The following is an 11,811-nucleotide window of genomic DNA, read 5'->3' as shown; positions in this document are numbered from 1 at the left end:
GGTGTATCCTACACCCAGGTAACCAAGGGGTTTATAGTAGAGGGTGTATCCTACACCCAGGTAACCAAGGGGTTTATAGTAGAGGGTGTATCCTACACCCAGGTAACCAAGGGGATAATAGTAGGCGGTGTATGCCATGGCATGTCTGATATAAGGATTAAAGGACTTCGAGTAACCACTGTAGGAGACAACCAATTGAGATTAACAGAGAGAGAGAGCAGGAGAGAGRGTACGGAACAGAGACAAAGAGCGAGAGAGACAGACAGTCAGCTACACACAAAAGAGAAGAAATTGAGAGCGGGAGAAAGGTGTTTACCGTCAGGGTCGACCTCGCGAGCCACTTTGAGGGCCTCTGAGGTGGCCATGTCTGTGTTGGCCGCAGTCACAGCCAAGATGATGGAGTTGGGGTTAGAGATGTGCTTCACGATCAAGTCTTTGATCTGCACCTCTATGTCTTTGGGCTGGTCTCCCACCGGCACCTGGGTGGACATACAGACTGTCAACGTAGCCTGCCCCTTTCATATTTCAAACCATACTTGGGGTTCTGTCTCCTTCAATGTTCAGTGAACCATGCTGGCAATATGAATAACCTCACCTGAGCTCTGAAGACTTTAATTAGCTCACAGAGATAATGCCTTGGCTTTAGCTCAGCAGACTAAGTACGTTTTGAGGCGGGTTCAAACCAACTCGATCCCACTTGCGCAACTCAATTAGCATTTTGATTTGAAATAAAAACATACCTTTGTGATACCTGGCAGATCCACCAGTGTGAGGTTGACTACGTGAGGGGAGAAGATTTTCAGGTGTATGGGTTCATCCGTGATTCCCTGGAACAAGACAAACAGAAATGTCAGTTCAGTAGTTGGTAATGATAACACGTGTTTGACATTGTTTGGGACTATCTTCGCACTAAATGATTTTGTTGATATTTGTATTTATTATGGATCCCCATTAGCTGTTGCCAAGGCAGCAGCTACTCTTCCTGGGGTCCAAACACACCAAAGCATCCACATGACATACAAAATAGTGAACTGTTTGTACTGAATGGACTAAAGATAAAACAGTACATCATATAACATCTCTATACCACCACATATCCACAGCATGTTCAATACCACCATACAACAATATCACAGTGTGTGCTGATGCGTGTGTCTGTACCTTTGTGTGTCTCTTCACAGTCCCTGTTTTTCCATAAGGTGTATTTAAAAATAAAAACCTGATTCTACTGCTTGCATCAGTTACCTGATGTGGAATAGAGTTCCATGTAGTCATGGCAGTGAGTAGTACTGTGTGCATCCCATAGTCTGTTCTGGACATGGGAACTGTGATGAGACCTCTGGTGGCATGTCTTGTGGGGTATGCATGGGTGCCAAACCTTGTTATTGCCCTACCTTGTTATTGCCCTACCTTGTTATTGCCAAACCTTGTTATTGCCAAACCTTGTTATTGCCAAACCTTGTTATTGCCAAACCTTGTTATTGCCAAACCTTGTCAACGCCCTACCTTGCTCAACGGCCCTACCGGTCAACAGCCCTTACCTTGTTCAACGGCCCTACCTTGTTCATACGCCCTACCTTGTCAACCGCCCATACCTTGTCAACGCGCCCTACCTTGGTCAACGCCCTACCCTTGTCAACGCCCCTACCTTGTCAAACGCCCTACTCGTTGCAACTCCTCTACCTTTTGTTATAGCCATAACCTTTGTTATTGCCAGGAAAAACTCTTTCCGTTTCAGCTTCGAGCATCTCGAGACGGATTTTCATCGAAGTCTTTGTTGTAAATCTAAAAACAAAACAAATTTAACCTTAAAATGGAATAACACATTATTACATTAGGGTTTATATAGCTGCACATGACATCAATGTAAATATGATTTACTATGATCTGGTTCCAACATCAAAAGGCTACTGCAAAAATCTAAATATAATTTTACAAATAAAAGCATGAAGAAAATAATAATCCTGTATCACCCACAGCATCCATTTACAGCACGTCACAAGGCCTTCTCTGTTCCTGACCATAAAGGAGACATCTAGAGCACCAGAGCAGTTCGCTGCACACGTCTCTACTATATATAGACCTATTCATCCCCATTTCCTTCCCTCTGGTGTATATTCAGACCTATTCCCTCTACTGTAAGACCATTCTGGGTCACTTTCAGAGAGAGGGGGTGACAGAGCGAGAGAGAGTGAGGGGTGTGACAGAGCGAGACAGAGAGAGGAGAGAGAGAGAGAGAGAGAGGGGGGGGTGTGACAGAGCGAGCAAGCGAGAGAGAGAGCGAGAGAGAGCGAGGGTGTGACAGAGCAGCGACAGAGAGCGAGAGAGAGGGGCTTGTGTGACAGAGAGCGAGAGAGAGGGGGCTTGTGTGACAGAGAGCGAGGGGCTTGTGTGACAGAGAGAGAGGGGGGGTGTGACAGAGAGAGAGAGGGGGGGTTGACAGAGAGAGAGAGGGGGGGTGTGACAGAGAGAGAGGGGTGACAGAGAGAGAGAGGGGGGGTGTGACAGAGAGAGAGAGGGGGGGTGTGACAGAGAGAGAGAGGGGGGTGACAGAGAGAGGAGGGGTGGTGACAGAGAGAGAGAGGGGGGGGTGACAGAGAGAGAGAGGGGGGGGGTGACAGAGAGAGAGGGGGGGGTGACAGAGGAGAGAGGGGGGTGTGACAGAGAGAGAGGGCGGTGACAGAGAGGGGGGGGGTGACAGAGAGAAGAGAGAAGGGTGTGTAACTGATCATGTGACTTAGAGATAGTTCCTCTCCTACACAAAACATTGAGTTATTCCAATGTGAACAAATCAATAGTTTGGGAGCCAAGGGTTCCCAAACTCAGTCTTGGGAAGCCTTGGCTCTGCGAAAGCCTACCGTGTGTGTTTATATCTGCTTAGGTTAATCAAATGTTTAAGCTGTGTTTCTATTTATGGCAGTGAAAGGGAACTCTATGGAGAAGAAGAGAAAGCTGAGGGAGTGCTTTGCATGGTCAGCAACCTGCTTGCTTCGAACCAACAGAGACTAGCTCGGAGGCATTGTTAGTACTGAGACATAGCCTACCTTGTTTTTGGTGTGTAGAAATTTGCCCCATTCCTCTCCGTCGACACCTGTGGGAATATGACAAGGCAGTCTCAGTCCCATTTCCCAGTCTATCTGGCAGATGTCATTTGAAGTGGGCCTAGCAGCCTACTCTTAGGGCCAGTTTCCCGGACARAGATTAAGTTTAGGACTAATTTACATCAACGGGGACGCTACATTGTACCTGATTTTCAAGGTCTAGGCTTCATCTGTGTCTTGGAAAGCAGCCCATTGTGTTGTAATTAAACTGTCATGTTGACTGGTGTCTCAAGGGAGGATGTAGAACTATTTATTAGTTTGTTCAGCTGGGATGGGAATACGTTGTGCAGGCCAATAACCCAGAGGGATACAGACAGAGATCTGAACAAACAATACAGTGAGAAATGTGTTTTTTGACAAAAGCAAAAACAATATAGCTGCTGTGAGAAAAGCATGGTTGGTGCATTATGGGAAGCACAGGAATAGGCATTACTACTACCTAGCTACCAAATACCTTTCATATAACAACAATGTTATTATTTAAACTATAATACATGTTTTAGTTGGAACAATTCAACTGAAATAATTACCTACCAAACTATGAAATAAATTAAACAAGATGGTGGGTCGGCTGTTAGCTACAAGCAGCTATTTGAGGACATTTTAAGAGGCGTTTGTTTTTCAGCATGTTTAGAATTGATGTGAATTGAAACAGAACATTTTATTTGCCCTTAAGGTCCCTACTTACCACCAAATAAGTTATCACACTGTGACCATGCACTCCAAAATAGTTTTTCTTATGATGTCCTTTCCTTATACAGAATATAAAGTGTTTTGTCTGAATCAGAGTTTGACCTTCCTGGGCTTGATTCGCTGAATCAAGCTAAGCCACAGGGTTTGTCAGCTCAAAACCAACGGGCTAAAAGGCAGGATGGGAGAGGGGGCTAACAGAAAGGGGTAGGCCMAGAGTAAGAAGCTGCTGATTGAACACAGACAACAGGCAATAAGGGAACAAGGAAAAGGAGACCTTTGTAAAGGCGCATGTTTCTCCAAGCATTGGGGTCTGTGGTTCAGAAGAGATCAGACGACAGGAGAGAGGGGTTAGTAGTTATAGATGCAGCTCCTGCATCATGGCCATCTGCAGCAGTGCAGTGGTTTACATCATCCTTCATGTGACTATTCCCTGCAGCAGGGCAGACTCAAGCACTCCGCCTATAGGGCAGAATGTCTCATAAACCACACAAGGTTTACTACATTTGTCATTCTATTGGGGAAAGCCTAATAGTGGCATATCTCATAAGCTGGTTTTGCGTTCAAATGTCTTGGATGTCATTGTGGATGGAGTATCATGACATTGCACGCTGTTGTGACTTGGTGGCTATGTAAGAATATTCAGGTGCCTGTAGAACTTTGATAGATAAGGGAAACCCTGTTAAAGCTTAAGTGCCTAATTTACYGCTAGAACTTGCTAGCTTGTCCACTGCTGTGAATGCAGACTTCTATATCTGCTGAGGTGACATGGCACTTCTCACAGTCCAACTGAATAATGCACTGTGACATGACTTGCTGGTGCAGTCATTCATACGAGCATGTCCTGGCCTAAGAACCACACTTCTTCTAAAAAGGCTGGCCAATCAGTCAGAAACACAGGCACACAGAGCGTCAAAACACAGCATGTCACAGACACACAAACAGACGCAATAAACGCACAGACACACAAACCTAGGACACACACTCAACTAAATTGGTTTAAATAGTAATCTGAGAACTGTAGACATGAGGGACAGGAAGGATGAAAACCACAACACCATCCCCAGTTAACTGCCAAGAGACACAGAGCAGCCACCAGCAGAATGTCACTTTGTCAAAGTTCACAGYTTTTTCAGAAACCCTGGTWGGAGGATTTCCTTCCAGAATCAGAAGGTAATAGCCTAAGCAGAGAGGGAATACTCCAACCACGGTTTCTGAAAAACCTGGGAACATTGATGAGAAGCATCCCAGAATTATACAACCCTAGAGCAGTGATGGTGTCGTGTTTCACAGTACCATTCTCCTCACTGGTCTTCCTACGGTCCTCTGGGTCCACATGGACCAGCTGGAGGATGAGGGGCCGACGGGTGACAACGCCAGTACCACGGGGCAGAAGGTCTCTCCCCACCAGAGCCTCTAGCACTGAACTCTTCCCACTGCTCTGGAGACAGAAACACGGCCCAATCAGTAACAACACAAAAAGTAAACGTGAGATAGTAAACAACACAAGTCAGCATCACTTACAAAACAAAAGAACTGACACAATGACAGAGTTAAATCTTTCCACAACAACATTGATTTGAACCTACCTGGTCTCACCTCAGCTGCGCCTGGCTGTAGTTTACCTATTTTAGTTTGCACTCGGTCATGTGGAAAATAGAAAAATCCCTGAAATCACTGTCAGTTCTAACAAACCTCTCGGAGTGAATCTGTCCTTTGAAAAGCAGTAACAAGACAATGCAGAAACACTCTGGAGGCCAGATAATTGGGGAAACATCCTATGGCTGCCTTCTTGTCGCCATGGCACCTTCAGTTCAGAGGTTGCCAACGGGCTGAGACAGTGACATCCTCTTAGCAAATCAGTGGAATTYTGTGTGCCTGGGAGGGGATGGCTGCTACTGTAAACATGTTATGTAACACCTACAACAGCTGTGTGGAGGGAAGGGTACAGGTGCCGCCTATTTTGGTACAGGTATAGCCTATTTGAAGTATATCATCTCTGTTCATCTAAGCAGATGGAAGGTAATTCTAGAAATCAAACAAAGAGGATGCCTTGGAGACTTCAATTATGTTCACATTCATTGAAAAATATTCAAGTCTTCCAAGGAGAAGAATGGATACAAGTGAGTGTAAACAAACCAAAACACTGTAGCGTGTCAATTTAATGACGTGATTGCGTTTCAAAATCACCTGTAYTTAGTTGTTTGCTTTAGTTTGGTTACGGCTTATGACACCTGCTGCTGAACATAGTAGTATGTTACAGGGGTAGTTAGCCATGTTGCACTGCTTGTCAAATTCGCTCTAGTTATCGGCTCACAATAGTGCTAACTAGCTAGCTAACAAGTTAATTAACGCGATAGTGGTTAGCTACAGCTAAGTAACTAACGTCAGATAACCTTCCCTTGAAAACAGAGCAGACGAAGCTACATTTCTATGTTCCATGAGTGGATCTGCGTGATAGACAACAATAGCTAGCTAACGTCGTAAGAGTGAATGAAACTCTGTGGTGAGAGCATGTTAGATAGCTAAAGTTCGCTAGCTGGCTGATTCTTACCTGCGTTCCAACAACAGCAATCTGCGGCAGTTGGATAATGTCCGCGCCAACTGTATTAAACACATCTTGTAATTTGTTGATGACCGGGATAAGGGCCTCCATAGCTCTGAAAAAGCTGTACCTGTCAAATAAATGGACTATCTAAAAAGCAACCCTGCTAACCACAGACACAAAGTCATCCAATGTCCCTCACACGGTCACAATGTATACTGCCCTGAAAACTGCGCAAAAAAAATTCGGCGTTGCATTATGGGACTTTGAGTTTTTACATAGGGAAACGGTCAAAGGAACAGTAAAAAWTTTTTTTATAAACAAGTACAAAAATAAACTACATTTACAAGCGTTGACATCATGATGCACCAATGTTACTGTAGCTTGGTTTCCATCCAATTGGCGACCGATTTTCAGTGGCCAGATAGAACAATGAGACTGAGATTTAACCGGATGAATAAATGTGAAGCATCCGGTTGGCGTTTCCATTCACTACCAAATATGGTGGTGAGATGAAGCGCAGTGGCCGGCGGGTGGGAGAATATAGATTTTGGCCAACAAATTCCTCAATGGAACATTTGATCTCTAAAAAGTTTTCGGTTTCTAAAACTATCATATGTTACGAACAGAGTGGACTGATTTTTGTATACTTCATCCTTTGCCAAAGTTTACAAAAATTGCGTTGTTTAGAAGGAGTGCAAAGGGCGAATTGAGTTAATGCACACGCACAGAGTAGGCATTCCCTAACGGAAATACATGCTACAACGGCCAATGGGCTCTCGCTAGCTCGTGCTTGTCTCTGCACACTATGATTAATTTYGGTTAAAAAGCTGTGATCTATCTTGGGTTAGTTAAACATCTTTGAGTGGTGTTTCCTCCAAACGAACTTGTTGCGCATAAAAACCAGTGTGTGGTGACGTAGTGCACACAAAATGTACTTTTTCTGTTCACACGTTCCGAATAAAAATGTAAAGTTCAATGTTTCCATCGGATTTTAAAAACTACCGATTAGTTGTCACGAAAACGGTTGCCTTAAATAGAAAATGTACCTACTCTGGTATTGGCACGTGCGCTCGAGCAAACTGCTCGCAGATACAGTGCGGGGAAGGCTACTCTACAATAAAATAATTATGAATGAGAGCGAGAATATTTTATTTGTCAAACYTCAGTCAAGCGTCGATCATCATGTCACCAGTATAGGACGTTCGATATTTATTGGAAAGCAGCATCAAGCTCATCACCGTTCACCAACCTTATTTCATCTGTAGCCTAATAAACTGCATGGTTTCCCTCGTAGGACCACACACACACACACACACACACACACACCCCCCATATCATCGCACTATCCCAAATAAAAGTTAGGTTGCAGTGAAAATTTGACTTGAGCGTGCAAACCTGCCACACACCTGACAAAGACTGGTACAATTTCACAGAATGAAAATACACATCGTTTGTTCTCATCTTTAATTTCCTGAAGCCTTTTAGATTTTTTCCCCCTCCATTTTCAAAGGACTATACCCTATTTCCAGTCAAGATGTAACACATTTTATCCATAGGATTACAATAACTAAAGTGCTATATGCGTCATACATCAACATATCACAATGACAAAGCCAGCTAGTAACAGTGGCGAAACATATGAATACAAGAGGAGCTGGCTTTAAAATATTGCACATGACATAAACTTGGGCACATATTCATTAAGCGTCTCGGAATAGGTTTGCTGCCGATCCAGGATCAGTTCCACCTGACCATGTAGAATGTTATTCACGTTGATKAAAAAGAAAAAAGGCTAAACTGATCCTCGATAAGCACTCCTACTCAGAACATTTCTGAATACAAGCCCAGGAGAACATATTTCTAGTCTACAGACTAGTGAAACATGAGGTAACGGGGAGGTTATGAGGTGTTGGATGAACAACACTGGATTTTATTTACACCAATGTTAGCTTATAAATTCAAGTGGTCCATGCAGACAGCAGAAGAGATGTTAAATTTCCTCTGGAGTGAAAATCATAACAATGTAGCTAGCTACATCAACAGCAAAAAGTATCCATGATATGATCTTTGCCAATACGAATATTTCTTTCCTAATTTCAACTTAAAGTGGCGAGCATCCCTTACCACAAAAAAAGGAACTTCAGGCAGCATCAAAATGCTGCCATACAGTTTTAGTAAATGTTCTGAGGGAACATTTTTGCAGACGTTCTCCATTTATCAAGCAAAAGCAAACCTGTCACAGTTCATTATCCACACTGTTTTGTTCCAACCAAAGGTTGCTGGATTCACACAATGGAGCCGTAGGCTATACAAAATACTACATGCACACAGAAAATGTCTAGGTTCGGCAGTGGTAATAGTTACTGAAACATTTTGGCTGACGAATTACAATAACAATGCTCAAGTGAAAACATTCTTCCATAAAAAAAAAAAACATGAAATAAAATAACTCTCATGGACAATTGAAGTTGCTTAAGGCAACAATACTGATACTATGTTCAATTGCATCTTTAGGTTTGCAAGGGACTATATGATGAATAGCTTCTCCTCAAAAAGCCTATGTAAATATAAGGGGGTTTCTAAATATACGGTATATAGAATAGCTAATGAAAATCTGGATCCAGATTAGACTTAAAACTACCCAAAAAATATTTCTCTACAACATTTAAATTCCTAACTATACTGTGAGTGATATGCTTCAAAAGCTTTTCAGTGCTTTAATTCATTGTTAAAAATTTAACTGAGTGTGCTAAAAAAGTGTTTTCATTAGCTACTGTGACTCAACAAAATAGCAATGACCAGCATTTAGGTCACAGCAGCAACAAAAACAGCTTGCTCCCACCACAGGGGCCTACCCATGTGCAAGCTGTGGCAGGGTCATGTTCATTAGAGCACAACGTAGAGAAACATTTCAAAATGTCGTGCAATGGAAAACAAGCCTTTCTTATTGGACAAGTTCAGATAGTACCCCCCCATTTCATGCTGCTTTCTTCCATTTCGTGCCTGATGAACACGACCCAGGGGACGTGGATACCGACAAGACCTCTGTCCTCAGGAGCCAGTGCAGTCAGTGTAAGTGGTGACCATGTTGCCCCTGCGCTGTGTCACTGTTCTGCAGTGTTGCTTCGTTGTAGTACCGTGAAATGTGCTCTCCGTTCGCTTAGTAGTGTCCCTGTCAAAAGTAAACATCTTCTCCATGTCGTCAAACATGTCGTCAAAGCCACCACCACCTGCTGCTCCAAAGGCACCCTGGAAGTGTCTCTTGTGTCTGCTGTGGTGGGCCTCCTGGTGGGTCCGGAAGTGGTCCTCGAAGTGTCTTTGGTGATGGGCGTGCCGGTTCTGGCTGTAAATATCGAAGTCCTTAAACATGTCGTTGAAGTTGAAGGGCTGGTGGACTTTTGGACCGTTTCGGTCTTTGGTTATGTCATTATAGAATGTGCCGTGATCAAACTGGTCGTACTCTTGTCTCCTCTTCTCATCTGATAATGTTTCATATGCTATAGATGACAGAAGTGCAAGAAAAGGTTTCAGATCAAAGCAATGATTCTATTAGCAGTACAGTGTAAAATAAAACCACTCGTTTTGCACAACAATTATGTAATTTGGCTACAGCACAATAATAAAGAAAGAGCACACTGGAAGGAATGTGAGAAGATGAACATTTTTACATAAATAAAAGACACGAAAGAGTAAAGAATAATGGGAATATTTAAGATGACCAAAGTTCATATTTAGTTTAGAGTGATCAACACAACGTTTAGCATGTTTGGAGTTTCTTTAGTACACATCATTTCCAGTGTTACACTCAAGGTGCAGGTTGATGGTCACTAGACTAGGAGCTGAATGTTGTTATGATTACTCTCATGTCTGTTGATAGTGATTGACTCCAGACTGGAGGTAAAAGAACCGAGGACACTGATTATTCACGGCTGTATTGATGACATTCTGTGAACACCGTGTGATTCTGTAGTAGCTGACCAAGTCACTGCCTGTTTGTTTTGACTTCCTACAAGCCTCTCGGGCTGGTGTTTACAGAACATGTTGTGCTCTCTGATTAGGATACAAGGGCCTATGCTGAGAAGGACAGTAAGACATTTTCTCTGCTTCTGCTCTGGAGGAGAGTCACTGTTGCAACTTGTAATAAACCGGAATTACTTTTGAATTACTCTTTTGTTCACCTGGAATTTCCTATTACACTTACCCTCAGCAATTCCTCTGAACTTTGTCTCAGCATCTGGGCTCTTGTTCTTGTCTGGATGATACTTCATTGCCAGCTTGTGAAAAGCCTTCTTTATCTGACGCTCGTTGGCATCTTTCCGCACACCCAGTATGTCATAGTAGTCCTTCTTGGCAAGTATCAACTCTGTTATCATCAGGATACACACTGCAAATGTTAATGCTGACTGTGCAGTTGCCATGGTGCTGGTGGCTTCTGTAAAGTAGATATTGGGAGAGTAGAATAACAGTTGAGATCCCATATCTTGGCCTATACGTCTATGGTTGAGATAAGCTACACTACAGCATACACATGTTCAAAACTTCAACGCATTGAAACCAGTGCCATTTGTGATTTATGCAAAGGAGTGAGCAGAAAAGGTCTTAATGTCTACTAGTATAAATATCATGTCCAACATAAAGATCCCCCTGTTCCCACATAATCTTGTATAGCAGCTTTAGTTAAATAGTGCCTTGAGTTGAGAGCAGTGATACAGCTATCAAATTTACACTGATCATCTGCATAACTCACACTGAGTCACGGTCATCTTGACTAACGTTAGGCAATATTGATGGAGCCAGCCAGACAAATTGAGCCTGGTTGAGCGAAGTATCAACTCCGTAAGAAAAGTCAGTTTACCTGAACTGACACGATGTTACCAATATTTTCCATGTATCTTTTTCATTAATCCCAATGACGTTGGCACAACAAACGACATTGCTGACATTTTTTAATTAGCTTGCTATTTAGCTAGTTTATATATAGGCGGTTAGCAAATGTTAGCTAGATGGCTAGTTAAGCATTTAGCGCTAGCAAGCTTGATTGCCCAGTAAATCTAAAACCAATAATTCAATGACACTAATAATGAAGTTATGTGAGGACACACAGCTGCGACAATACAGCTTTGCTTACCTTTTTGCTGAACTGCGAAGGATAACTTCAGTTAGCTAACGGTTATCGCGACGCTCTATTTTGACGCTCCATCACACTGAACGAAAACAACACGAATCGCAATGTGATTGGGCAGCTCCCTACCAAGTGATTTCTGACTCCGCCCTTACTTCCTCACTTTCCGCGGGAAAATAAACCTGTGGAAGCGGGTTTGTTTTTGTATGGAGATAAATTGCTAATTTCCAACGTGAGGCCTAGATCGAATTTTAGTTTCGTAAAGCGTAGGTTGTTACGAATGTACTGGTGTAAATGGACGTTGTAAACGGCATGCCTCATTTCCTCTGTTGAAGACGACATGACCACAG

The 11,811-nt window shown here is 43.0% G+C and overlaps 2 protein-coding genes across 2 annotated transcripts in view; both read right to left on the bottom strand.

Annotated features, from left to right (window-relative positions):
* Positions 1 to 6,748, bottom strand: part of LOC111962765 (dynamin-1-like protein) — a 30,508-nt gene extending 23,760 nt beyond the window's left edge. Inside the window, exons 1-6 of the mRNA XM_023986073.2 lie at positions 6,346 to 6,748; positions 5,088 to 5,232; positions 3,036 to 3,091; positions 1,706 to 1,772; positions 741 to 829; positions 317 to 479 (exon numbers count right to left, since the gene is read on the bottom strand). Of these exons, the coding sequence (XP_023841841.1) occupies positions 317 to 479; positions 741 to 829; positions 1,706 to 1,772; positions 3,036 to 3,091; positions 5,088 to 5,232; positions 6,346 to 6,447 (622 nt within the window). The 5' untranslated portion in view covers positions 6,448 to 6,748. The remainder of the gene's footprint in view (positions 1 to 316; positions 480 to 740; positions 830 to 1,705; positions 1,773 to 3,035; positions 3,092 to 5,087; positions 5,233 to 6,345) is intronic.
* Positions 6,749 to 8,914: 2,166 nt separating this feature from the next.
* LOC111962762 (dnaJ homolog subfamily B member 9) lies at positions 8,915 to 11,569 on the bottom strand. Its single transcript, XM_023986070.2, has 3 exons — positions 11,468 to 11,569; positions 10,541 to 10,771; positions 8,915 to 9,836 (listed from the first exon to the last, which is right to left on the bottom strand). Exons 2-3 carry the CDS (start codon positions 10,755 to 10,757, stop codon positions 9,391 to 9,393), a joined length of 663 nt encoding a protein of 220 aa, XP_023841838.1. The 5' UTR covers positions 10,758 to 10,771; positions 11,468 to 11,569; the 3' UTR covers positions 8,915 to 9,390.
* Positions 11,570 to 11,811: the final 242 nt, after the last annotated feature.

Source organism: Salvelinus sp. IW2-2015, linkage group LG4q.1:29 (assembly GCF_002910315.2).
Source record: "Salvelinus sp. IW2-2015 linkage group LG4q.1:29, ASM291031v2, whole genome shotgun sequence".
Taxonomy (NCBI): domain Eukaryota; kingdom Metazoa; phylum Chordata; class Actinopteri; order Salmoniformes; family Salmonidae; genus Salvelinus; species Salvelinus sp. IW2-2015.
This window is presented reverse-complemented; position numbering and strand designations above follow the sequence as displayed.

Coding starts and splice junctions, on each gene's coding strand:
- LOC111962762 (XM_023986070.2), bottom strand. CDS start 10,757: ATGGCAACTGCACAGTCAGCATTAACATTTGCAGTGTGTATCCTGATG. Junction 9,837..10,540: donor GTTCAGAGGAATTGCTGAGG/GTAAGTGTAATA, acceptor TGTCATCTATAG/CATATGAAACATTATCAGAT.